General features: G+C 40.7%; 6 protein-coding genes across 6 annotated transcripts; 4 read left to right on the top strand and 2 right to left on the bottom strand.

Moving 5' to 3' along the window:
- Nucleotides 1-3,890: 3,890 nt before the first annotated feature.
- On the top strand, nucleotides 3,891-5,309 carry PKNH_0922400 (ethanolamine kinase, putative; the record flags this gene model as incomplete). Its single annotated transcript, XM_002259212.1, has 1 exon — nucleotides 3,891-5,309. The coding sequence occupies one exon, from the start codon at nucleotides 3,891-3,893 to the stop codon at nucleotides 5,307-5,309; it is 1,419 nt and encodes a 472-aa protein (XP_002259248.1).
- A 1,408-nt stretch (nucleotides 5,310-6,717) lies between these two features.
- PKNH_0922300 (pyruvate dehydrogenase E1 component subunit alpha, putative) lies at nucleotides 6,718-8,361 on the bottom strand (the record flags this gene model as incomplete). Its single annotated transcript, XM_002259211.1, has 1 exon — nucleotides 6,718-8,361. One exon carries the CDS (start codon nucleotides 8,359-8,361, stop codon nucleotides 6,718-6,720), a length of 1,644 nt encoding a protein of 547 aa, XP_002259247.1.
- A 1,450-nt stretch (nucleotides 8,362-9,811) lies between these two features.
- PKNH_0922200 (uncharacterized protein) lies at nucleotides 9,812-10,680 on the top strand (the record flags this gene model as incomplete). Its single annotated transcript, XM_002259210.1, has 3 exons — nucleotides 9,812-9,908; nucleotides 10,136-10,237; nucleotides 10,430-10,680. 3 exons carry the CDS (start codon nucleotides 9,812-9,814, stop codon nucleotides 10,678-10,680), a joined length of 450 nt encoding a protein of 149 aa, XP_002259246.1.
- A 1,921-nt stretch (nucleotides 10,681-12,601) lies between these two features.
- On the bottom strand, nucleotides 12,602-14,784 carry PKNH_0922100 (conserved protein, unknown function; the record flags this gene model as incomplete). Its single annotated transcript, XM_002259209.1, has 3 exons — nucleotides 12,602-12,698; nucleotides 12,920-13,014; nucleotides 13,165-14,784. The coding sequence occupies 3 exons, from the start codon at nucleotides 14,782-14,784 to the stop codon at nucleotides 12,602-12,604; spliced, it is 1,812 nt and encodes a 603-aa protein (XP_002259245.1).
- A 4,886-nt stretch (nucleotides 14,785-19,670) lies between these two features.
- Nucleotides 19,671-21,336, top strand: PKNH_0922000 (uncharacterized protein; the record flags this gene model as incomplete). The annotated part of the gene is made up of 4 exons (XM_002259208.2): nucleotides 19,671-19,713; nucleotides 19,853-19,890; nucleotides 20,149-20,730; nucleotides 20,854-21,336. 4 exons carry the CDS (start codon nucleotides 19,671-19,673, stop codon nucleotides 21,334-21,336), a joined length of 1,146 nt encoding a protein of 381 aa, XP_002259244.2.
- A 1,145-nt stretch (nucleotides 21,337-22,481) lies between these two features.
- Nucleotides 22,482-26,894, top strand: PKNH_0921900 (BEACH domain-containing protein, putative; the record flags this gene model as incomplete). The annotated part of the gene is made up of 1 exon (XM_002259207.1): nucleotides 22,482-26,894. The coding sequence occupies one exon, from the start codon at nucleotides 22,482-22,484 to the stop codon at nucleotides 26,892-26,894; it is 4,413 nt and encodes a 1,470-aa protein (XP_002259243.1).
- Between the last annotated feature and the right edge of the window lie 854 nt (nucleotides 26,895-27,748).

The following is a 27,748-nucleotide window of genomic DNA, read 5'->3' as shown; positions in this document are numbered from 1 at the left end:
CTGTAGAAGGTCTCTCTATGGGGGCTTCTATCAACCAGGTACCGCGTTATTCCGTATACGTGATGTGTGCTGTCCGCAGATATGAAGGCGTACCGTTCGGAAAGGTTCCTTACAACGGATGGTATAACCACTTTGGGAAGATCGTTCACCGTAATATTAGCAAGCGTAATGAATTGACTTACAAGACCAGCATATCAAGTTTTTTTTTTTTTTTTTTTTTTTTTCTACACAAGGCGCGTATAGTCGCGTTACCGTCTCTTCGCTCGATCGCGCCAAAGCACGTATTTACAAGGCGTGTGCGAACAGGTACGTATTGTGAGCCTATACCTGTGGGAATACGCAAAGGGAAAGTGCGGCACATCAAAGGAAGAGCAAAAATGAGCTTGTCTGTTCACCACCTAAACGGAAGGGAATTCAAAACGAGCAAAATATGTAAGTCACAGCAATGCAAAGCATCGAACGGGGAAAAAATTCTAAAAACCTGAATTCATTCCCACCGGTGAGAACGGTGACCTATCTGGAAAGGGTCAAAAAAAAAAAAAAAAAAAAAAAAAAAAAAAAAAAAAAAAACATGTAAAGGGAAGAAATACCTATATAACCCTTTTACAATGTCTATTTTCCTTTTCTGTGTACCTAACGAACTTTCTTCTTCAAAAAAAAAAAAAAATCAAATGAACGCTTTTAAAATGATCAACGGGGGAAAAAAGGGGAACGGCAGGGCATAGTATAGTAACCAATATTAACCTGTACATGAGCTCAAGGCTACTTTTAACTCTTTCCCCTTCACGAGCAAATGTCCATCTGCGTTTACACACTTTTCTTAAGCCTAACAAATGGGGGCGGGCCTAAAGCAAAGAGGTGTTGTGATCGTATTCTTAGTGTGCTTCGTCCAACTTTTCCTTTTCATTTGAAAAAAAAAAAAAAAAAAAAAAGTAAACCTTACGACCCGCAGTATATATATCTACCTCGATTCCCGTGGTAGAACAAATAAAACTGGGTGGCACATGTACCTCTTGCTTTTCCGTATGTATAGTGCCTCGTGCAAAAAGAATAACATGCAAATGTATGGGGGCTTATATGCTCCTGTATGCACACTGATAATAAGCTTAGCTAATGTTTGCACGTAGGGATGCAAATACACCTTATGGTGGCAAAAGGGCATTTAAATATGTACATAAAGAAATGATCATATATGTACATGCGTACGTACACACATACCGCAAGGAAATATAGTTGTCTTCCTCCCCCTAGGTTTACTCATTTCCCTTCATCTGCAAATTATATTAAGCCCTGCTCAGGACGAGAGCATGTTCCCCCCCCCCTCCCATATGTGTACCCCCAGCCTGCACATAAGTGCATACTTGTGCACATCCGATCTGCGGCACATGTTTTTAAGCAAATCACACCTCAGTTGGAAGCCTGCGCCATCTGTTGTTACTAGGCTCCCTCTACGCCCAATTGGCATTTTTTTATTTTTTATGGACAGTTTAAAGTTGGCTACATGGCTATTTTTCAAAACATTACTGTGTGACGCTTCAAAAAAATTAAAAGCGTCTCTTTAAAAAATTCCATCAATTTTTGTGTCATTTAAGTTAAAGTATTTTCCTCCACTGTGTTGAATCAGTTTCCTCATTTTATTCATTCCCTTCACAGTTCAAGTGCACGTTACGCCATTTTACTCTTTCGCTGATTTACTCCCCCTGTAACAGCTGACCCCCCCTTCTTCCATAGCGATATTTTAACTGTGTGTAGTCCGCATAGGGGTATAGCCAATTCAGTTATTTTGCTTCGTTTCCCCTCCACACCTTTGTAAACTCGCAAAAATAAGCAAATTTAGCAAAGTATATCAAAGTATAACAAAACATAGTAACAAATTTAAAAAAAAAAAAAAAGCAAAGAACAACAACACGATAGGTGGTGCAGTTTTTTCTCTCATTTTCCAATTTTTTTTTTTTTTTTTTTTTCAAATGGGAAAAAAAAAAAAAAAAAAAAAAAAAAAAATACTTTCCCCGTCCCACCTCACACCGACAATATCGAAAAAAACAAAGTGAAGAAAATAAGTTTTTTTTTTTTTTATAAATATATTTTTTTCTTTTTCATCCGAGAACTTTTGTTTATTTTATTTTATTTAATTTTTTTTACCCCCCTCATCCTTAACTTCATTACACGCATCCCTATGTGCTCTGCATATCTGTACGTGTATATGGGGAGTTAAACAAACTTATGTTTAATTGCGTATGAAAAAACAAAGAACAAAAAACAAAAAAAACAAGGACGGAAGGAAAGAAAATTACGTTTAGGTATTCGAAGGAAAATTGTTAACTGCTCTGTTAACTGAACAAACTGACGTGTCCCCACAGTCGATCAGGAAAACCGCCACTTAACGAACACTGCAACATTAACGGTGAAAATCGCAAAAAAACATTTCAGTGCCAGTCTCTGCGGCGAATTAGCCTTTGGCAAGCGTCCAAGTTGTGCGTGTGTTGAGTTCAAAATTCCGAACTTCCACTTTGTTGAGTTTTCCCCTTTTGATTTCAGCACCCCCACTGAGCAGCTGCCTTAGTTGCCCATTTTCGAGTGGTCTGACGCCTGTCTGGTCAGAAGATTCAGTGGTCAAACGATTCAGTGGTCAAACGGCTCAGTGGTCAAACGACTTAGTGGCCACATCACCAACGGTTGATGGCAATTGGGTGCTACGCGCAAAAATTGACACGACACGCCATACGCGTCTGTGCGTTCACCCGTTTGTATATATGTTCATCCTATTTTATGTGTGAATTTTTTTTTTTCGACGTCGGTGTCATCAGCACAAAGCGGAAGCCCGTGGATGCACTCAACCCAGGCCACAAGAAGTATGCATCTGATGATACGTTCGTACACACCCCCTGCACGTGTCATTATTTTATGTGTGCTAATGTTGCACTGCTTATACCAACAATAGTTAAGCCTCGAGGAGTAAATACCACTGCCTACGGAAGGTACCGCAGGTGAATCCTTTCCACCTCCATAAAAAAAAAAAAAAAAAAAAAAAAAAATCACAGCTGTGTATGCAACGGTATGCGGCACGCTTATGTAGGCTGACATGTATATTGTCACACTTCCATTGATTTGTTTTTTTCTTTTTGTTTTATTCCTTTTGTTTTCTTTTTTCCCTTTTTTTTTTTTTTTTTTCTTTTTTTTTTCTTTTTAGTTGTTTAGTTGTTTAGTTCTTTACTTGTTTACTTGTTTACTTGTTTACCGCTCTTCTGATTTGTCGTTCCGTAGTTGATCATTTGATGCTCCTGCACGTTTATCCTATTCAACTGCAACGGCAGAATCGCTCGCGCGAAGATTTGGCAATTTCCGTGCGGGGCTTCATTGTATACAAGTGGTCCACCGTACGCGCGCTGCGCCAGAGCACATCAGGCGTCTACGCAGGTGTGTACAATCATCTACACGACGCTTGAATACATAGGCGCAACTGCATACATATGTACATTTAAAAACACAAGTTGACGAGAGCCCAACTTGTGAAGGAGAAAAAAAAATAAAATAAAAAAAGGACGATCGTCTCTTTCGTCACTGGATCAAAAGAGGGAAAGGGGGCATGAACATATTCCACATACCTTTATTTAAACATAAAGGTAGTAATCCATTTCCATTTCTCCCTCCCGTGAGGATTTCTCCACTTGGGAATTTAATTCCTTTCTGACTTGGTTACGAGGTTTTTATAGTTGCCATCACATAGGGGGAAGGCTAAATTCGATCGCGTTCAGAGTGATCCGCTGATAGCTTCATCGTGAGAAGGTTCCTGCGGTAGTCTCTTTGTCGTTATCCCATTCGGAGAGGAAGAAACAGACGCAGATATTCGGTCCATAAACAGAAATATTAATTACTTTTCTCCCCCTACTATGGAAGAGCAGAAGAAGAGGCGCGTAGAGGAGGGGATGAAGGTGAACAGCGGGGTGGAGAGCACCTCCCCCTTCTCCATGAAAAGGAAAAGTAGCACAGGGTCAGTGAATTCGCAAATCACAGAGACGAGAAATAAACAAGGGGTATACCCAATAACAGAAAATAATCTAATCATACAAGAAGGAGAAGACAGATGCACCAAGGCAAAGGAGATATTAAAAAAGTACGTTAGTAATATTTTTGAAAATGAAAGAACCTTATATATTTACTGCAAGTACGTCATGCTGCACTATGGAAAGGATCTGGTAGATGTAAACCAAGTGGATTCTTTAGATTTCCAGATAATCAACGGTGGAATCACAAACATTTTAGTAAAAGTGAAAGACACATCGAAACAAAATCAGTACCTCATAAGATTGTACGGACCAAAAACCGATGTAATTATAAATAGAGAAAGAGAAAAAAAAATTTCTTGCATTTTGTATGATAAAAATATAGCTAAGAAGATATATGTTTTTTTCGCAAACGGGAGAATTGAAGAATTCATGGATGGCTATGCCTTATCCAGGGAGGAGATAAAGAGCCCGAATTTTCAAAAACTTATTGCAAAAAATTTGAAACTCCTACATGATATCAATTTGAATGACAATTTTTACAAGGAACTGCAAGTAACACAAAATGTTCCTGGTACAAGACCATCGTTCTTGTGGAACACCATCTGGAAATATTTTAATTTGCTGAATGAGGAACGGAAGAAAAAGTGTTGTTTCGATTCTAAGGCTAATATTTTAAAACTTATCGACTTTGACATACTGCGGGAGAGCATAATTGAGGTGGAGAAGTTGTGCAAAAGTGAAAACTCACCTATCGTACTTTGTCACTGTGATTTACTCTCCTCCAACATTATCAACACTGTGGGTGTCGCTGTAGAAGGTGTAGACGCGGTGAAAACGGTTGGCTCGAGTACTGATCCTAATACCGAGAATAATGATGGAGCGGCCACCTCCACCAAAGACGGGGCAAATATCTCCTTTATCGATTTTGAGTACTCTTGTCCTATGGAGCGTGCCTATGACATAGCCAACCATTTTAATGAATACGCTGGGTTCAACTGCGATTGGGATTTAACTCCGTCAAAAGAAGAAGAATATTATTTTATAAAACATTACTTGGACACTGATGATGAGGAATTAATTAATAAACTCATCCAGGAAATACAACCATTTTACATCTGCTCGCACATCAACTGGGGTTTGTGGTCCCTCCTGCAGGGAATGCATTCGTCCATTGACTTTGACTTTATGAACTATGGCATGACTCGCCTCACTGCGTCTTGTCTACCCATTTTTAGATCCAAGGTATCCAAAAAAAAAGGCGAAGCAAAGAACCAACATATGGATCATCCAACTTGGCCGTAAATAACAATAGCGGGAGATTCCCCTCCAAGAAATACCTTCATATATTCACCTTCCTTACCGCGGCATAGAGCCCTTGAGAGAGTTATCAAATGAGATGCGAGTGAACTGAGCAGTGGAAGCTGCGTAGCAAATTTACAGGTTTGTGCAAAAATCCAGTCCAGAGGAAGACCCTCCTATCGACCGGTATATTTGTAGCCTTCATTTCTGGAGTCCTATTTTCCACAGATCCCTTTTCTGATTTGTTTTTCCAAGGTGGGAAAATCCCAATAATTATTTTTCCACGTAAGGAGGAAGGAGGAAGAAGGAACACCCCTTATGACAGATTCCCCCCTTTATTTTGGATAAACATAGCAATGTGGAATTTTGCGAATCTACTTGTATCCTGAATAGACAGGTAGTTTGCAGGGAGAAACGAGATGTATTGCGGTCATTATCAGATGAGGTAATGACATTTTTTCCCCCCCTTCCCACACAAACATGGATCTCTATTAATGAATGCGAATTGGGGGGAGGGAGTAGTAGTGGGTGCTGAATCCATTTGCTCCTCTCTCTTTGGAAGTAGACTTTTGCAGTCTACCATTTTTTTTTTTTTTATTCCCCTTTATTTTTGCACAGTCTATTTGATGGTAATGTTTCATGCCACCCATTCTCACCTCCCAGTGTGAAATATTGCCCATATGGTTAAGCGGTGCTTGGAGAGACACATTTCTTTAGCCATTTGGTGAACTCTCCTTGTTTTGCCGTTTCGTCACTGCTACGTTTGGCTTTTTTTTTTTTTTTTTTCCCCTTCATTTGACCATAATTCCAATTCATTGAAACGATATTCATTAAATCAGAAGAAGGAGCGTCAACATCAGGTTTGATGTTTTTAATTTTTTTCCTTTGCCGTGTGAAGAGGTCTGCCTTTTAATTACATTTTTTTTTTCTTCTTCTTTTCCCCCTCTGTCATGTTGTTCAAATCGTGACAACTCGAATTTGTGACTCACCAATCGGTGGGCGGAAGGGGGGAGTGGGAATTCCCCTGAAGGGGCCCTTTTTTTCCCGGAACAGATTTTCAAACTATCGCTGCAACTGTTTCACAAAATGGAAAACTCCTAAACATTTCGGGAGAGAGAACATACATCCCATCGCACACGGGGAAAAAAAAAAAAAAAAAAAAAAAAAATTAAATGATCAAGTGAGCTAATTAATGACATAATCTAATCATGACATTGTGACATCAATATGGAATGCCCATGGAAAGACTGAGTAAACTATTGGGGGGAAAGTTCCAACTTACATTTGTGGAGAACGACTTATATGTGGATAACTACTTACGAGGTAACGTGTACAGGGGGTACAGACAGGTTAGAAAATATTCCATACGAAGACAGATGTGCACAGACCTACCGCGATGCTATAGTATGCATTAATCGATGACCAAGGGGAGATCCTTACTTGCAAAGTGTTCAGAGGGATCTGGCTTCCTGTTGTTCAGCTTTCTGTCCATCTCTTTGCAAAGTGCCTCGTAGTACTCGCCTAGTTCCGAATCAACGAGATGGTCATATTTCGCATACTTGTTGTAATCCTCCTGGAAGGGTACCCTCTCCGAAGGAGCGTAAATATTTTCCCTTAACAGTTGAGTGATGTTAACGGTTTGGCTCTTCTTCTGATTGTCGTTTGCGTCCATTTCAGCTTCCGTCAGAATATGTTTCGTTTTTTTTTTAATTTCCTCAAAGAATGATTCATCAACGATATTTTTTTCTTTCATGTAGTTAGCCAAATGTATAATTGGATCTCTTTTTTTCCAGGACGCCTTTTCTTCTTGTATTCGAAGTTCATCTGGATCTGCAAGTGAGTGTCCTTTCGCACGGTAGGTGATTGCTTCTATGAGAACAGGTCCACATTCTCTCCTTCTCATTTGATTTATTTTTTTTTTTGCTAATTTGTACAACCCTATTACATCGTTTCCATCTACTTTGTATGTGTCTATTTTGAATGCCTTTCCTTTAGAGTAATTGTTTTGGAGATCATCTGTGGAGCTCCTCGATCCCTCCATTCCTATTGCCCAGTTATTGTTTTCGATGACAAAAATTATTGGAAGGTTATACGTGGCCGCCAGGTTTAGTGATTCGAAAAACTGTCCAATGTTTGCCGTGCCATCTCCCAAGAAACATACCACCACGTTACTATCTTCACTGGGTGAAAGAAGATTTCCCTTTGGAGAAACTGCACCCCCAGAGGGATGTATCTCCCCCTCCAGGGGGAATTCCCGCTTGTACAAAATGCTGTAAGCCAAACCGACGGCGATGGGGATTTGTTCGCCGATGAAGCCAAACCCCCCAATGAAGTTTTCACGCTTACTGTAAATATGCATGGACCCACCTTTGCCTCTGTTGGTACTACCATAATAATTTCCATACAACTCATTAAGCACCTCTTTTGGAGGCACATTTTTGCTAATGGCATGCACATGATCTCTGTATGTGCTCGTGACAAAATCAGATGCTCTTAAATTTTTAATAATTCCTGAGCTGATGGCTTCTTGTCCATTGTATAGATGCACGAACCCATTTATCCTTTTACTGTAATATAATTTTGCAACTAAATTTTCGAACATCCTTCCTAGATGCATGTCTTCATAGAGCATGGTTATTTCATCTTTGCTTATTTTCACATCTGAGAGATAATCCTCCATATTGTTGTCTGGCAAATAAATGTTGTAGTTGGCTTCGTTGTCCCACTTGGGGAGGAGGTATTCCTTAGTTCTTTCAACGTCCACATTGTTTTGCTTCATTTTGTTGGATCCTACACTAGGGGTTCTCTCATCGAGTTGAAAATGCTTCACCATTGGCTCGTCCACCTTCTTTGACCCCACGACATCGGCCTTCATCGCCCGGTGATGTACGCCAACTTTCTTCGCGTCGAAAATCACACTGCAAGCGCTGGCACCATTCTTTGCGGATGAGTAATTCAGAAACAAGAAGTTGGACTTCCTCTGCATGTGTACAGCTCGGATGTCCTCCCCCCTCAGGATAAGTGCCAAGAGGAAAAAGCATATTTGAATCCTCATCGTTCCGCGCCTCCCCTGCGTCGCTACTTCAGTGCCTTGTCACTACGTTGTCCGTATGTCGCTCGAACAGGTAACCACACAAATGTGCAACCACGGGGGAAATAAAAAAAAAAAAAATAAAATAAAAAAATAATTCAAACTGACACTTGGGTATGCCTCCACGTAGCTGCAAAATTAATTGATAGGACACTAAGTCGATCTTGCAACGGGAGAGAAAAAGAAAATGCCTCTACGAAATATTCCACGTTTTGTCACCTTCACGGAAAAATCTGCCAACGTTGCCAAGAAATATTCAGCTTACAGACCTTCCACATAAGAAAAAGCAACACAGATGATCTACCTCATTGCAATGAAAAAAAAAAAAAAAAAAAAAATGATAAAGGAAGGTAGAATTCACCCAGGGGGATATGTGCAATGTGCATTGGGGTTACTCTCTGCCTTTTTCTTATGTCATCCTAATATTTCACTGCATGCGGTTTCCGTGCCTTTTCCGTTTTTTTTTTTTTTTCCCTTTTAGCAGCGCAGCAACGGTTCACACTGCGCTCTTTGCATAGTGGAAAAAAAAAAAAAAAAAGAAATTAAAATAAAAATAATAAAAAAAAAGAGGGAATATATTTTTTGTTGTTTCTTTCTTTCTTTCTTTTTTTTTTTTTTTTTTTTTTGCATACTTAAGGAAAAAAAAAGAAAAAATAAAATAACCTTACTCATACAAACTAAACAAGTCAATGATGTTTCTTGTGGATAGCCCTTCAGTTTCCCTTTTGCGCCATTTTAAAGTAATTTTCTTTTCGCTTATGCAGAAGGGACTCTCCTTAGCGTGAAGTTTTTTTTTTCGTTACATTTTCTTTTGATAACGTTTCTTCCTCCCTACAGAGAGGTGCCTCTTGGAAGGAACATAGTTCTGATTAGCTCGTGTCAGAAGGGAAGAGCGACGTGGTTGACTTGCTAGATGAAGTACCTACGGGGGAATACCTCCTAGGAAGTAGTTTATTACAGAGGCGTAAGTCACAAGCAGGACGGAACGTATTGCCCCCCCCCTAGACGTATAAGTACATGTTTACTTACGCATGCCCTTCGCCTGTTGAGGATTCCCAGGCACCACTACGGTCTCAGTGGAAAGTCGAGTTACCTTTGCACATTTGACGAATTCGTTCTGTGAAAAGGAGAGCTTGCGCGGTAATCAGAGGTGAGAGGAACACACTAATCCATGTGCCGGTAAGAAGCAGAATGATCAAGTAGTAACTTGGAAGTGATGGAGACGCGAGTAGTTGTGAACGTAGGTGTTCACCAACTTGCTTTTTCACCAACTTGCATGTTCACCTAGCATTGCGTCTCTGCAGAAGCCTTCACGTCAGTATACACCTCTGCACCGCACCCCTCCGTGCATCCCTCCTATGCGCACTCCAAGAAGTTGCATTTCGCATCCCCTTCGCAGACGACTCGAGGCCAAATGGAACAGTCGTCTATGCCTCTGTGGCTCAGCACCTTTGAGGAGGATATTGACACCTACATTTTCATTTCCTCAAGGGACAACAAACTTTATCAAGGTTAGCCTCGTCTGGACAATCACTACGCCCATTTGTTCTTATCACGGACACGGTGCATCCATCAACGTATGGGCGCAACAACCTTGGGCGTTGCTTCATCCCTACACACATGCGCACGTACAAGCGTACACGCAAGCATACGTACAAGCATACGCACAAACATACGCACAAACATACGCACAAACATATGCGCGTAAATTCACTCTTATCTCTTTTCCCGACCGAAGGAATACTAAGAACGTACGACCAGCATGGAAACATATTTCTAACACACTGTGTGGAGAAAATAATAATTCCAGAGAGGAACTACTTTTCGGATATCTACGTTGGTAAATGGAGAACGTTTATCTGCTTACCTTTGTATGTTGTGTGGTTTCTTCATTGACTTGGTTAATTCCATGTCGGTGAAGTCGCCATCGTCAAGGAGTCGTTACTCGTCCCATGCTGTTATAATTGCGTACCATAATTCTTCCACCCATCCACCCATCCAACCATCCAACCATCCAACCATCCACCCACAGGAAACCTCATCATCAGGGGAGACAACATCGCCTACTTCGGTTCCGTAGACGAAGACAAGTACGCAAAGATGTTCGATTACTCGCAGGAAAATAAGGCAACAAAGGAAGCGGAGGATAATTCAGAAGCCGACTTGGTAAAGAACCAAAAATCGCTAAGCTCTGAAAATGTTGTTCTACAGTACAAACCGATAAACCAAATTTTGAGTTACCTCCCAGATAATAATCAAGACTATGCCGCTTTTGATAATTAAAAATTCCATCTGGAAAATAAAAATGAAAAATAAACAATCAAGTGTGGGAGCGAACTGTCCATCGACGGGGAGAGAACCCCCTTACCTTGGCATGCGCCGCAAAAGGAGAGTACCCCCACCCTTTTTTTTTTTTTTTTTTTTTTTTTTTACACCCACAAATTAGGCGTGTGTATATCCCCACCACAAGAGTTGTTAGGATGACATTTGTAGATTTATTTTTCCTGCACTTTGTAGATGATTTACTACGTGCACATTTGGGTGGGGGGTAAGACGGTGAAGCTCCACAAGCATTTGACTGCATTCGTCACTTTTCCCTTAAAGTATAACAGGACACAGGAACGCGTGGCATCCTTTTCGTATCCTCCATTTTGATAGCTTTTCCTGTGTGTTGGATATATCTTCTCTTCCATTTTGGAATTGTCTCCTTTGGGAAATCAGTTTTGGGTTTTCATCCATTGCACTTTTCCTTCCTTTCTTTCTTTCTTTCTTTTTTTTTTTTTTTTTTTTTTTTAAGTCCGTTTATCCTTTCCGTTTTTACTTCATCGGTTCAACCGCAGCTGGCATCTCTGTCCCGCTTTGCCTATGTCCATTCCCTTTTCTAGGTCATCCCCTTTTTTTTTGTATCCACCTTTTTCTTCACCTTATACAGCGACCTATCCTATTATATTCTATCTATTCTTTTCTATTCTATTGTATATTATTGTGCCCAACCTTATGGTATATGAACCTTCTCTGTCTTACCCCATTATTGGCACTTCCATCTTCAGCTTTTCAACATTTTACTCCACCCAAAAATAGACATTTGGCGAATTACGGATAAGTAATTTTTTCTCTCTTCACCATTAGGTCGTTGCTCATGCGGCCATTATTTTTTTTTTTTTTTTTTTGTTTCCCTTACTCGTTAGCGAAGAAGGGGCTACGTTTACTTGGCCTTGGAGTAAACAAGGGAAGGAAAAAAAAAAAAAAAAAAAAAAAAAAAAATCAGAATGTTGGTGTCTATGCCGCCTATCAGGCTTGAGTCACGTTTGGTTAGAGGGAGACTAAATTAGACCAAGTTAAATTCGATAATTCATAAGTCTTATTTTGGGCCATACAGGAGGTAAAAAAAAAAAGAGAAAATTAAAAAAATTGAAAAACTTCGCAACTTGCATAAAAAACAAATTCTCGATATTCTGTTTGGCACATATATACCAATAAATCATCAAGGGGATTCACATATTCTTTCCGTGTGCTCAGCTCATGCACAGGAAGAAGAAGCCCTTCCCCCCCCTCCCTCTTTTTCTCCCTTGCCATTCGCTGAATACTTTTTAGAAGAGACAGACAGAACTATGGGAGGGGGACGAGCAGTATTTAAATGGAGGGGAAATGTTCCCATCATCACATGTACATACACACATGGTTCGATGTGAATTTAAAAATCACGGGAAATATTAAAAAAACAATTAGAAAGAAAATGGCTCAATGAGGTCAAAAAAAAAAAAAAAAAAAAGAGTAAAAAGCAACAACGTTATTAACAAGTACAATTGCAACTGCAAAAACCACAATTGAGGAGTCAGAAGGTTTATGAGGGAAACAGACCGCTCGTTAAACGGATGCCACCCGCACAGAAAGCAATAAAATGAGTGCTTCAGAATTTCAGTCGTTCTTCTTTTCAGGCGAACAAGTCATGCACGCTGAAAGGTGTACAAAAAAAAAAAAAATAAAAAAATAAAAAATAAAATAATAATGGAAAAAAAAAATATATAGGGTGGGGCACTGTGATAGGAAGCCATGGTAAGGAATGTAATTCTAATTCGAAGGGGATGATTCCAAATATATTTTGATCTGTGGAAACAAATTTCGCGCACGGTACAGAGGCATACAGTCCTCTGCAAAACACACCGCGGCACAGGGGGGGAAAAAAAAAAAAAAATTAACGTAGCTAATATGAATCCTTCGAAGAATCGCTCTCTGATTCTGACACATCACTACGCTTGCTTTTCAACTCCAGTTGCGCTTTGCACCAGTTGTACATTTCTCTGCGGGCGGAACGGAAAAAATGAGCGGGTAAACAGTGTGGGGTAAACAGTGTAGGGTAAACAGTGTGGGGTAAACGGTGTAGGGTAAACAGTGTGGGGTAAACGGTGTAGGGTAAACAGTGTAGGGTAAACGGTTTCGGGTAAACGGTTTCGGGTAAACACTGTGGGGACAATCATTCTCATGCGTGCGACCTCCCCTCTGCCCAATAGCGCAGCTGTACCTGAACACGTCGGCCTTGGTGAGCTTGTCGTCCAGTTCGATCTCGCCGTTGTCGAGAGTTTTCCACACAGCTTTGTTTTTGAATTTCCGGAACAACTGCGGAGGGAAATAAGAAGTGATTAAGTGTAGTGTGCGATGTGATCAGTCGAACGTGAGGGGCAATGATAAATAGGAAATTCTGCTTGTGAAGCGGCATATGCAACAGAGCATAGTGCCGTCTAAAAGCGCTCGCAACGTGTGCCTCACCTCGAAGTGTATGTCTTGGTGTAACTTTCCCAGGAGAACCTGGAAGGCTAGCTTCTCCTCCTCGTCGATGGACTGCTCAATCGTATCTCCAGGGGCATGGTGGGAGGTCTTCTCCTTCTCAACATGTTCCTTATCAATGTGTTCTTGTAACGTGCCCTGTGCACCCTGGAAACAGGAGTTGCTCTTTTTATCCTTCCTCTGTTGAAGCTCAGAAATACAGGTAGTAATTTGGGTAGACATTTCGTGTACCTTCATCCAAATGAAGCTGGACGGTTTGGAAAGGTACAATAAGTTATTCACGTAGAGATATATGTCGTTATAAATGAAAAGCATATTCTCGTATTTTCCATCCTTTAACTTATTCAAAATACACTGGAAATAAAAGCAATTACTTTCATCAATTTTATTGTTTAAATTTTTAAAATTATTTTCTATGTTTATTATTTGATCATGAAAGTTATTTTTTAGAAGGGTAAAAACTTCTTCACATAACTGTACCCTTTCTTTATTATCATCTCCATTTATCAGTTCGTTCTTTATATCATTATTTGTTTTATTTGCTTTTTCGCTTGGTGAGTCGAGATGGGTGTAACCTTCCTTCGGTCTCCTTTGTATCTCACCTGCTGTGGGAGATTCTTCACCTTTAGTGACTTCACTCCTATCACAGTGTACTCCTACTCCTGCACCTGAACGTGTTACGAACTTTGCTTCGTCTTGGTTGTTGTCATCGTCTACATCGTAGCGACATACCCCATTTGGATCTTCACTATTTTCCACATAGCTCTGGTTTCCCCCCTGTCTTCTCTCGTGGATTCCTTCTCTTTTCAGGGTAGAGCTAAGTCCCTCACCCTTCCACCTCTTCGCCTCCTGTAAAAGTTCATCCAGCCTTAACAACTCCCTCTTTTTTTTCTTCTTGGGATCATCTATAAGGGAGAATCTAAAACCACTGCCTGAAAGGACGTATGATATCAGAGCAAATTCCTTCTCACTCAAGTAGATTTCTCCTCTACTTACTTTTATTTCACCTTTTCCTTTATTAAATGCTTTTATGGAGGTGATTGCTAACTCCAACTCAGCGCTCTCTGGTACGGTGTCCATTCCCTGAGCCTGGAACTCGCTGCTCGCACCTTTCGACAACAACCCCAATTCACTACCGCTCTGCGCGCTACCATTAGCATTGCCATCATCGTTACAATCAGCGTTACCATCAGCGTTACCATCAACGTTACCATCAGCGTTACCATCAACGTTACCATCAACGTTGCCATCAGCGTTACCATCAGCGTTACCATCAGCGTTGCCATCTGTTTTCCCCTCCTCATAAGGTGCACTGCCGAAATTTCCTATTTTACTCAAACACCTTGCAAAAAAGGAAGACGATTTTACTGGGCCTTCGTTCAACTCGCTTTGACCATCCGTACTCACGTGCCCCGAATTGTCCATCTCCTTTGAATCGCCTGAAGAGGCAGGGTTCACTCCATCCATCGACCCATCCACAGAATCTCCAACTTGCTGAATTCCCTTCATCTTGCCACTCCCATCTGGACCTGCTCCTCCTACCGCCTGAATGTCATTGTCATGATCACTGCTTGGGAGTTCACTATCATTTTTCTCATTCATCTTTTCATTATATTTAAAACTGGCAACCTTTTTTTTTTTTTCTCCCTCCGGTTGGTTGGAGCTGCGATTCGTCCTTCCTGCGCAACCTTACAGAGTTTTTCTCCTTTGTCTGCTTATTTTTACGTGTCTCCACTAGATTCTTTGATATGGCTGGGTATTGTCTGTCAATCACGCATAGGGTCTTGCTACTTTTCGCCCCTTTTTCTTAGTGTGTCCTGTAATCAGCCTGAGGGGTCCTCCTCTTTCCTTTACTACGATTGATTCTTCCTTTTTTACAATCCTCCTTATGATTCTTCTGAAAAAAAATTATTCACTCTTTTGGGTCGCCTTTTTTCTTGTGTTCACTCAGACTTCTGACCAGTTGTATCATTATTCTCCTTAACTTCAAACTGATTGGTCCTCCCTTTTTTTTCGGGTTGCCCCGGCCCACTTCACTATTTCGGGACTATATAATATTCGATCACTTTTTTGGAACTTATGCAAACGACGAATGCGTCCAGTGTGCATATTTTCCTACTGTCTGGGTGTATACACACGTACGAACATGAGTAGGTGGGTACAGACGTGCGTCGGGGTGGGGGAAGGTTCACTTGGCTCGCGTGTAGAGGTAAATATGTGCCTCAATAGATGCAGAAGGGGCGACGCTTAAACATCGCACTAAATTATCTTCTTCGAAGCAACTAGGCAGAAGCTGCTACACATATGTAACTACACATACACGCATACGGTGAACTACCCTTCCTGTTATAGAAATTCGAACAATTCTGACGAACTCTGCACCTTCTCATGGCTTCGTAATTCTTCTCCTTCAATTTAATTGAAAACACGACGTGATTTAAAAAAAAAAAAAAAAGATACACTTGATAGGAAGCCAAAATTAAAAAAAAAAAAAAAAAAAAATAGACAGCTAGCTAGCTAGCCAATATCTAAATGAATATTCTTGACAAGAGGAAGATGAATGAAAAACGGTTGGATACGACACTGGCGTAACTTGGAATTTTTCTTTTCTTCGAAAATACACTCATTATTCGACCTGGTCGTTGTTTTCATGTCAACTGCTCCGTTGATCATCGAACTCAGCACTCCAACGTGCGATTGCGCGGTGCGTATGGGTGAATTGATGGTGTGTATGTGTATGTGTATGTGCGATGTGATTAACTCTTCGCTTCGAATGAAGAGCCGAATTAAAAACTGAGCGAGTGTATGAAGGTGGTTATCAAAGCAATCCCTCTTCCGTCAAGCAGTGCATAAGGTCGGGTTCGCACATGTATATAGCAGCGTACATATTATATGGGTGTGCATATATACGTGTGCGTACATGCAACCCTGTGAAGGAATGTTTCGCCAAAGTGAATTGCGCTGTATTATCCCCCTTAAAAAATACAGAATTTGGATAAGCCTTTGTAAATGCAACAAATTTGTTCAGAATTAAAAATTATTTTCACTAATTAATGATATGCATATGACCTACTCCATGCAGGTGCTTCTTATGCATACAGTGTGGCTTCTTCAAAATGGGGGAAGGAAGAATTTTAAAAAGGTCGTTACAGTTTGAAGGGGGAGTTGTTACAGTGTACGGTTCGTATTCTGTGTATACGCTTTGCAAATTTTACGGTTTCACACTTGGTCTCGTTTTTCCTTTTTCCTTTTTTTTTTTTTTTTTTTTTTTTTTTTCTCCCCTTTTTTTGTCCTCTTCAGAGTGTGTGGATCCACCTGGGAAATTATGCCCGTTTGTTCAACGCTTGAAAAAAAATTCGCACAACTGAGCGCTACACAATTGCCTACTTAGCAACGGCGCAGTAGCGCACTACACGAAAACAAACTTCTCTTCGATGGAACGTATTATAAATTCACAAATTCGGAAGACACCAGTCGGTATAACGACTTCTCTTCCGACTTGCCAATTTGACAATTCGCATAAAATTAGCTTAATTATAAAAATGACAAACAGATTTAATCGTACCTCTTCACATGCTCATGTTCATCATAAATTAAAATAAAAAATAAGTGAAAAAATGGGGGGCTACAATCAGTGTGGAAAAAAAAAAAAAAAAAAGGATTGTATTTCTCTTTCAACGGTTGTATTGTACAGCTCCGTGTATGTATGCTTGTGACACCACACGGTTTTCGTAAAAAAAGAAATATATATACAGCAATTAAAAGAAAAATTAAACTGGAGAATAGGCTAGCCAACCCCCCTGTGCCCAGCTCTTATCAGCTTGAGTTGAATAATTAACTCGTTGGCACTATTGTACAATTGTACACTTGTACAGATCACAACTGCGAAAAAATTGTATATTTTTGAAAAATGTGCCAAGGTGGAAAGATGTATGTACTCGCTGGGGAGAAAAAAAAAAAAAAAAAGGTATGCTCACCTTATATTTATATCATGAATAAACTGTGATGAACAAAAAATGCATATCTCTTATAAAAATGAGTTACGCCTGGTGGAAAGAATGGAAGAATAAAATTAAATTGTACATAAAAGGAATTGTTGCAAATGAAGGGAATTTTACTGGAATTGCTTTTATCTGCTCTTAAAAATAATATACTGTTTTATATGCAAAGGAGTTGTGGCACCAATGCAAAAGGATTTTTTTACAATTTTTTTTTTTTTTTTTCAAGCGGCAGTGTATGATTCAGGCAAAAATAAATTCACCTTTTACAATGCTTTACATGCAAAGTGGGGAAAAAAAAAAAAAAAAAAAAAAAAAAAAAAAAAAGTGCAAAGGAGAAGGAGAACCTCCATGCCTACGAAAGTAAAACAGAACACGGCGCAATCTTAAACATACTTCTACCTCTACTTATGTCGTAACTCAAATTACTCACATTTTACGAGGATACAAAGTTCCGTGGCATGCCACATTCCTTGATAATAGTGATGGTAACAATGATATTACACGTAAGGAATTTTATGTAGCTCCCACCAGTAGGGAATGCGCTTATGTTTTGTATCTGTACCATGCATACACTCCTTTCTCAGTTCAAGTGGAAAACGCCACTTTAAAAAAACAAATATTCTTTTTCTTCTTTTTCCTTCATTACGAACATAAAACTTTTCCTTCATTTGGCATTATATGCCTTTTAAAACGGATGAAGGTACTACCTTCGCGTGAAATTGGGTCATAAATCGGGTCACTAATCGGGTATGATCTTTGTCAGAGGTGATGCCCATATCAGGTATATGCGTTGTAGAGAGGCGTAACAACCCCTCCCCAAAAAAAAAAAAAAAAAAAAAAAAAAAAAAAAGTTATCCGTTTCTATGAATATATAATTGCTCTGCCTGACCTTGTGAAAACGTTCCGTGCTGTACGAACACAAGACTAAAACGATAATCGGTGGGAGGAAGATACAGCCGTGTAGAATTTTTCCACCCTAGGTGCGCACACTCCATAAGGTGGTGACGTTTTTGCCCCTTGTGAGTAAAAAATCTGATTACACGACATGGTTGCAGTTGTGTATGCTTACATAGGTATACTGCATATATGTACGTACACATATTTCTGGGCACACCTCCCTGTACGACGTTTACGTATGCCAACAACCATGTTGTTCTATAAAATCTCCTCTACATTTGAGCGGTGCTCAGGTGATCCAAACATGAAAGAAATGTCCAAGGCACATTTCATTGTTGTTACTAAAAAGGTTTAGAAAATACGTTCGCTTTAGCGATGCCTACCCGTATAATAAGGAAAATATTCTCCATTTTCTTTAAATAGAAAAAAAAAAAAAAAAAAAAAAAAAAAAAAAATTGGGCAGTGCTCCGAGCATGATTAAGTTCTACCCTGCCGTGAAGGTTATATTAGGTCACTGTGGCGAGTCGCTCATGACAAATGCATTTTATTTTTTTTACACTTGGCAGGTGCCAGCAACGGCGAGGTAGCCATTTCGTCAGTTTGCCAATTTCCCAAATGGCCGTTACACAGACCGTGCAGACACACGGTACTAACCCTTGGCGCAAAATGGATGTGCAAATGTTACGTGGTAGGTTTCGCAAAAAAAAAAAAAAAAAAAAAAAAAAAAAAAAAAAAAAAAAAAAAAAAAGAACATTACTCGGGAAGGCAGAAGTAGAAAAAAGGGGGGGGGAGTCGCAAATTGCCAGTTGGGATATCCGCTGGGTTACTTAGCATTACGGTTGGAAATTCAAGTGGTAACTTATGTTTCGCTTTTCCGTTCTTTCGCCCACTTGGTATTCTTTTAAAAGACATGCGAAGTTTGCTAGGGTGCGGGATTTTTCCATATGTGCACCTGTACGTACAAATAGCCAATTTTCTGCAGGGTTTATACGGGGTGAAAACGCAGCCCCGGAGGAGGAGGCGGCAACATGTATGAAGAAATAGTTAGTGCGCACTTAATGGACGAACTGTGAACAAATACCTGTGCAGATCGTAATGTCATAAAGGCGCAATGACTCATATTTTGTGCATAGCCCTCATCCGGATAATGTCCGCGCAAATTCGCATAAGCTTGCTCGTGCTCGCTATGCCCGCTTAGGAGTGCACATTGTACAGGGGCACAAAAAAATGCAAAAAAAGGGAAAGTAGCATTTTTTGCGTATGTCTAAAGGGGTCACCATTCGCGCGAAAAACTGTTGGGCGAAACGCCGCACTAGTCAAGTGCACTGATCAAGTGCACTGATAGGGCGAATGACAAAAAAAAAAGAGTTTCCGAAATGAATGGGCGGGGGAAGTGGGCCGTCACACGTAGTTAAATGCACAAAATACGCACATACATATATTCTAATCAACGCATCGGCGTGTGAAGCTATTTACCCACCGCATATATGTCATGTTCCTCCTCAGGAAGTTCTACCATATAAAAGGCTCTCTTCCTATAGCCCATTTTGGCGCTTTTTAGGGCGCCCTACAAAATATCACCCCCCCCAAATGGCAGGCAAACGGGAGATTCAAGAATTCCTCATGCATATTGGTAAAGTGACAAAAGAAACAACGACCAAAGGGGCACACCCATACGTGTATCCCACTATGTGCGCGCTTCCAGTATTCCGAAGTAAATATCACGGAAAACTCACATAACAATGCCTTCTACATTTTTTTAATCAGCGCAGAAGATGCAACGGAGGAGATGGCCCTGTATTATTTGGAAGTATGATTATAAGAGGGAAAAGAGTTATGATGAGGGGATGATCCCCCCCCCCCCCCCCTCAATGGTGATTGTCTCCTTCCTCATGTATGTATTCTTCTTTTATTCTTCTTACCCCCTTTGTGTAACTCTTCTTTATCGACTCACTTTTACTTGATATGTCGCCTTCTATGCTAACCTCACTTGGCTACTGTCTGACACCATCACCACGCTTTCCACATATATACTGGATAATTCCCTCCCCCACCCCACCCCTCCCAGATGTGCAACGGAAACTGCAACGATGCTTTACAGTTGTACTACGAAATAAATGGAGGGCCCTCTGCGCAGGGAGAACAGGCTGTGAACCCAACGGGGTCTGCAGAAGCCACGCTGACCGATGCAGATTTCGGACAAGCAACAAGTCACCATAAAGAAGATGCAGTGGAAGAGAATTGGAGCACTCAGTGTGATGGTGATGATAGCGTTAGAGAACCAGATAAACATTTTCATCAAGCGTTAATTAACGACATGGATTATTCAAATTTCGTGCATATTAATACAAAGAACAAGAATGAAAAAAAAAAGAAAAAAGAAATGGAATTAGGGGATACCTTTAGCAAGTTGTTTTCGGCACCCACATCTCTCATTTGTTCGCTATCTTTGGAAGAAGTACGTAAAAAGGCGAAAGCGGAAAACAAGTATATCCTTGCGAGTATTCAAGATTCAGAATTCGATTCCTTAAAATTGAACAGAGATATATGGAACAACGAAATGGTGCAAGACATAATAAAGAATTTTTTCATTTTTTGGTTGCGCGATGAGCATGAGGAAGATGCACTGGTCTTCACGAGTACCTACAAGGTAAGAGGGCGGAAGGGATGCAAAATGGGTTCATACGCATACATGTGTACAAGTATAGCCTAGCAGATATATCTGCGGAGGTAACCGTGCACATGCACTATGTACGTACTTACACACACGCAGGTGACGAAGCTACCACACATTTGCGTTCTTTGCAAAAGAACAGGGCGCAAGATAAAAGTATGGAACATCAAAAACTTCCAGGATCCAATATGTGCGCAGTCACAGTTGTACGAATTTATCGAGATGATGGTTTCTAAAAGTGAGAGAGATGCAGGGACAGTGAGCAAAGGCCATAGTCTTCCTCCTCCTTTTGAACTTCGCAATGAGGTAGTGCATACTGAAGGAGAAAATCAGAACAGTACGTACAGCGTGGTCCATGCAAATGTATCATGTAACACATTAAAAGAGACAACACCACCTGGAGTAGGTGAAACCCATGGGGCAGGTAGCAAGGAAAAAAGTTGTGGCACCCCTGAAGGTTTTTTAAAGGCAGATGAACAACCTACTGCCGAGGGTAGAGAAAACGCAGTGGAGTATAACAAAATAAATAATGAGTTGTCGGAGCTACATAAATTGAGATTACAACGCTTTCGGAAGGGATAGCCCCACGCGCACAGTGTCTCACCATGGGTTCAGGCGCGCGGGCACGCACGTGTATACAAACACGGATAACGTTCTGATGCACACATGGTGTTTGCGTGTACACATGGCGTTTGGATGTACATACACATGTATGTATGGATGTATGTATATATGTATGCATGTGCAGATGCATATATGTATAGATGTATAGATGCAGTGAAGGGTTTACTAATGCATGTGCGCATGTATATAAACTGGTGCGCGCCTCCCCCCCACGTAACACCCCTTTTAGCACACCATATCAGGCCAGAACATGTGCCATTCTTCATTTGACCAAAAGGAAAAAAAAAAAAAAAAATATTTCCATCAGTTTATCTCCGGCAAAGCGACACCACTATACACATCGTCTTTGTAAAAATGTTGACACACCCGAGCCTTGTAACTACATATATGCACGCACCAATGTTAAGTCGTAATTGGCAAAACAACCCGTTCCTTCATACGACATATGTGTTACCTCCATTTGGTAGAAAATGAATTTCCGCATTTCTATAGCCTCTTTTTCTCTCGCCCCCGGTTCCGTCAACCCCAGGTTGGTGCGTAAAAAAGCAAAAAAAAAAAAAAAAAAAAAAAAAAAAAAAAACGACATGAAGGATCGGGAGATGTGATCGACCTAATTACGCAAAGGGGGGAGTAAAAAAAAAAAAAAAAAAAAAAAAAAAAAAAAAAAAAACACTCTTAAGGGAATGGAAATTGATAAAGCAAACGTACGTAACTGTAAGATGCGCATGCATCGCTGGAAATGGCATACCATTCGGCGAGGGTGTACAAATGTGACGTATAAGCCCACCTTCTCATAACATGCCTAACTTCCCCACCTGTTTATACTTATAAAAAGCACGTACTGGGGACTTGCCTCTTTGGCCAAGCCTTCACCGCTCAGAAGGGTTCAATGACATGGGTGAACCACTGCGCGGGAAGCGTGCCGGTACCACGAATGGGGGAGAAGGCCTTTCATTTCATCACATGTAAAGGGAGGTATATATTCAGCCCAACGAGGGAGTTCCTCTCATCAGTGGGAGTAAGAATATCGCACCCGTTTTTCAACTTGGTGAAGATCACGGAAAGGGCTACCTAGAACCCCTGAGCACGTACTGGATGATAAAATGGATAAGTCGCCCGCGAGGTGCTTCAATTTGCTTTTCCTGGAGGAGGATGAGGAGTACATGGATGACATGATGATCACGATGCGGAGGAGGCAGTTGGGAGAGACAAAACAGTTCGGCGCGACACAACAGTTGGGATCAACACAACAGTTGGGATCAATACAACAGTTGGGATCAACACAACAGTTGGGATCAACACAACAGTTGGGATCAACACAACAGTTGGGATCAACACAACAGTTGGGATCAACACAACAGTTGGTGGTCACCCGGGGGAGGTTGCGACTATGCTCGAAGTCGTTAGTGTTTGAGCCACACAGCCTGGAACACCCCGTTTTGAAATTCCCCTTTAAGAAAATGGAAAACGTGAAGGTTGGACCCGTAGGAAATGAAATCATAATCAAGGTATCTGAAGTTATAAGGATGAAAACGATTGTGCATGACAGGAAGACGAGGTGCACATCGCAGTTCACCTACGATCGGAAGAATAGGCGCATGGTTAACGTGATGAACAATCTGTACAACGAGTATTACGAGGAGATCCGATATATTGATAATGAAAACATAGATGAGAAAATTCCTCTGTTTGAGGGGATACTGAACAACTTTGATGAAAACGAAGTGGAGTCTTCCTCCCCAGTGGTTAGCGCGTCCAACACCAGTATCCGAGCATCTCTTAACAGTGGAGGTGTCGGATGTGGTGGAAGTTCCTTCGTGTACTTCTTCCAATGCGACAGCACGCCAAACGGTGCGAAGAAACTGAAGGGAGTGTATGACATAATGGTAAGGATAAAAATTGCCATGGTGGTGCACGAGAAGCAGATGGAGATACTCATAAAGGAAAAGAAGAAGAAACAGGATGAAATGGTAAACGTGGGAGGAGGGAGAGAAGAAGAGGAAGGCCCCCTTCCCATGTACACCCAGAGGGAAAGTAGACAGGAAAATGGATCATTTGGGACCAGTCCCATATCGCAAAACCATATGCGCAACGAAAGCGGGTCGTCAAAACCCTTACACAGCGTGAAAGAAATACACCTGGACAAGTACATCGAAAGGATGATGGAGAAACTTACAGAAAATATAAAATTCGATATAAGTAGTATTGGTCTACACGAAAAAATTATTACCAACCGAATGGAAGGATACTGGGTTTTTAAAATATCTCCTCTGCTCAGAACAAAAGGGTTGTTAAATATAACAAACAAGTTCATATACTTTCAAGCAAATCCAAACTTCACAAATAAAAAGGAGAAGAAATGGAAAACGGAATCTATCCTTCATGTATTTAAGAGAATAATAATAATGAAGCCAAATGCATTGGAAATTATATTCGACCATGACAGTAAAAGCAAGTACAGCTCCCTGTACGTGGAGTTTATCAACTTTTCTGATAGAGAGCAAATAATTTCAGTCCTTAAAAAAATAAATCCTCACTCTTTTTTTATTCAAGAAAATAAAGATTTTGTCTATGCAATACAGAAGAAGTGGGAGATAGGGGCTATATCCAATTATGAATATATTGATTTCATTAATTGCCTCGCTGGACGAAGTAGGAAAGATTTTTCACAGTATCCTGTGTTTCCGTGGATCCTTTGTGATTACGCAAGGGAAGAACTAGATCTGAATGATGATTCCATGTTTAGGAATTTGAAAAAGCCAGTAGGTTGTTTGAACACAGAGAGATTAAATTCGTTAATAGAGAAAATGCAAGACCATGATTATTTTTACGGGTCGCACTACTCTACATTGGCATATGTTGTGTATTTCTTAATTCGCTTGCATCCTGAATGTCAGTTAAAACTTCAAAGTGGAAAATTCGACACTCTCTCAAGAATTTTCCTCTCCATTGAAGGAACCTTCAATACTGCTCTGAATGCAAATTCGTCTTTCATCGAACTCATTCCAGAATTTTATGAAGACAATGATAATTTCTTAAAAAACATACTTAGCATTAGCTCTAACGAGGGAAATATACATGATGTTATTTTACCCAGATGGTGTTCGTCTTCGAAGGATTTTTTAATTAAAATGAAAAATGCTTTGGAGAGTAATTATGCAAATAAGAATATCAACGAATGGATTAATTTAATTTTTGGATACAAGCAGAGCGGGCAAATTGCCAAGGAGAACTTCAATCTGTTCCATCCTCTCACGTACATGCATACCATCTTAAATGAAAAACTCTCCGGTGCTAGTTGTAAATATCATCGTGAAAGAATGCGAGAAGAGGAGGAAAATGAATTTGAGAGGAACTTTAATGAGAAAATTAAGTCTCTCATTACAACTATGCCTTCCAAGGCGTTGAAAACACAGTTGCATGAATTTGGACAATGCCCCTTCCAGATTTTTAAGGAACACCACGTTTGTAGGAAATCCTCCGTTACGTTCAAGTACAATGAGAACATTAAGAACTCCCCCTGGTACTACTCCCCCGTGTTCAATCAGGTTCTGCGCGATTTGTACTTTAAGCGAAAGCGCAGAAAAGTTTTGAAGAGACGCAGAAGGCTACTCAGTCGCAGCGCTCTGGAAACGGGGATCAACGTAAGTGAACAAAACGACAACGACGAAGATGACGTGGAGGATGAAACGGATGATGAGGATGAGGAGGAGGATGACGATGACGATGATTATGAAGATGACGACGAGGAGGACGAAGATATTGATGATGTGGAGGAGAGCTACCGTGATGATGAGGGAGCCGATCTCCCTGATGGAGATGGGGAAAAGCCCGCGCAGAATAACCTCCGAGGCAAGAACAAACGACGAGGTATCGAGGACAGGACTCCCCTTGTGGAGGAAAGAACGAACACCAAGTACACACGAAAGAGGGAGCCAAAAATGGAAGGCCATGGAGAGTATTTGAAAAAGCACCAGTGGAAACTACATAGAAGTGACCACATCCCCTGCGTTGTCAAAGGGGTTGCACATAACCAATCAAATGTCTGCTTCGTCTGCAATAATGGATTCATAAAAATAATCAGTCACAATGATCTAATTAAGAGCGAAATGAAGAACAACAACAATTTGATTTCGTTAAAAATTGGCGATGAGAACTTCTCCTGCGTTGCCAGTGCAAAGGGTAACTACCTCATAGGCACTTCCAACGGAAACGTTGTCCTTTTAAATCCACAGAGCATTTTGAAGGTCAACGAAGATGGTGCGTCAGTTAAGGTTCCATCGCCTAAGGGTAGTCCACAGTTCGATTCGGGGGGCCAAGCAGATGCCACCGGCCTGATAGATGTTGGCGCCTTGTCAGACGATTCTAGCTTCCAGCCTAGCGACTCCAACCACTCTCTGCTATCCTCCTTCGATGACGTTTTTGAGTATGAATCATACATGGGGGCAAAGAGGAGCAAAGGGAAAGAAAGGAGAAAAGATTTTCTCGGCAGTGCAAACATTTACAACCAAATGATCACGAGGAAGTTGCATAACGATACGGTGAACAGTATGAGTTTTTCCGATAGTTACCTCGCAACAGGGTCGTCAGACGAAACGGTACAACTGTTAAGTGTTGAGAGGGATTTCCAAAGTTTACAGATATATGACAATTTTACGGAATCTGTCAAATTAGTGGAGCTAAAAAATAAGTTGTTATTCACTCAGGCGGATGGATTTAAACTCTTCGATATACGTGTTCCTCGGAAGAAGCTTCATTTGGGTAATCTGAACGGGAAGAGGAACAACCCCGGCAGTGTGCATGGGGCAAGCGGGAAAATGGTAGCAAAGGGGGGGAGTAATGCACTAGGGTCTGGAAGGTTCTTTCATCTCTACGACAATGAACAAGTGAGGCGTTTCTATAAAAGCATCCAGAAGGTGTACGAGCAAAGTTACATTACCGTAAATTATATGAGCCCACAATATTTATTTGACAAGAAAATGAAAAAAAATATGAGTCAAACTTTTTTAAAAAATTCAAACAATATTATTTACTCGTCCCTTATCAATGATCATACCATCGTTAGTTTAGACAAACATAGCAACTTATATTTTTATGACATTAGAGGGGAGAACTGGATTAATGCTCTTTCGACCAGATCAATAGAATCCAGAAGTAAAAGCAGTTTCCTCATCACAGCTAGCTTTGACGACAGGCAACAGTTATGTGCAGTTAATACTGTAGGAGATATCTTTTTTGAGTCTATACATTTTGGGAACCATTTTGACAACCCTTTTGACAACCCTTTTGAGGAGGGGGATGAAAATACTACAACAGGTCTTTCCAGGACGAATGTTTTCAACTCCCCATGTTCCATCAATCCGTCATACATTTCGTTTATCAATCACCTTGACTGTTTCGGAGACTTGGGTGTAGATAATGAGGGAGGCAATGAAAATGGCTCCTGCAATTATATTTTGTTTACGGGGGATGACGGGAAGATGGAGATACACACAAGGGGTGCGAACGGTATATAACGCTTTGTGGATGCATTGTAACGATTTTGTGGATGCATTGTAACGATTTTGTGGATGCATTGTAACGATTTTGTGGATGCATTATAACGGTTTTGTGAATTCTTTGTAACCGTTTTGTGAATTCTTTGTAACCGTTTTGTGAATTCGTTGTAACGGTTTGTGAACGGATGGGGGTCCCTTTTCGCGCCCAATCCGGCTGTACCCCAAACGGGAAAAACTTCGACCAATTTTGTAGAACGCTACCAAATTATTTTGCACTACTGAATTACTGAGTTAGGAGTTAGAGGAATGAAAAGGAAGGGAGACATGCATTTGCGTGCAGGTACATCATCCGTAGAATGGAGGTGAAGACACATGAAGGGGAAAAGTAAAGAAGGGGAAGATGCCGGGGATACATACACTCACAAAATGCATGAAAGTACAACAGGGAAACTTTACGCGGGCGTGCGCACACTAGGGAAGAAGACTGAGGCAGAGTCATTGGTCGGGAGTTATCACCCATCATTTACTAATGAGCTTTTGTATCGCGACCTTAACGTTATCCACACGACATGCACATGTTGACATGTGCTTGTATTTTGCACGTAGATATGTTGACACCTCATCATGTAGAGTGCATTAACGCAGGGAGGGACAAAACCTGAGTGATGTTTCTTCCAAAGAAAAATCTTTTTACTAGCCAACGCACACATATGACTGGATGTGCGATCTGGTCATCTACTTTTTTTCATGACTCCAGAGTTCGCTCTTTTTTTCCTCTCTTTTTTTTTTTCTCCTTTTTTTTGTCAACCGCAAACTTATTAATTCGTGATGTGTTTTAAAAATTGAATTTCCAGGTGAAGGCCTTTTTGTGG

This window comes from Plasmodium knowlesi (genome assembly GCF_000006355.2).
Source record: "Plasmodium knowlesi strain H genome assembly, chromosome: 9".
Classification (NCBI taxonomy): Eukaryota; Apicomplexa; class Aconoidasida; order Haemosporida; family Plasmodiidae; genus Plasmodium; species Plasmodium knowlesi.
The sequence above is the reverse complement of the archived record's forward strand: the minus strand, read 5'-3'. Positions and strand labels throughout refer to the sequence as shown.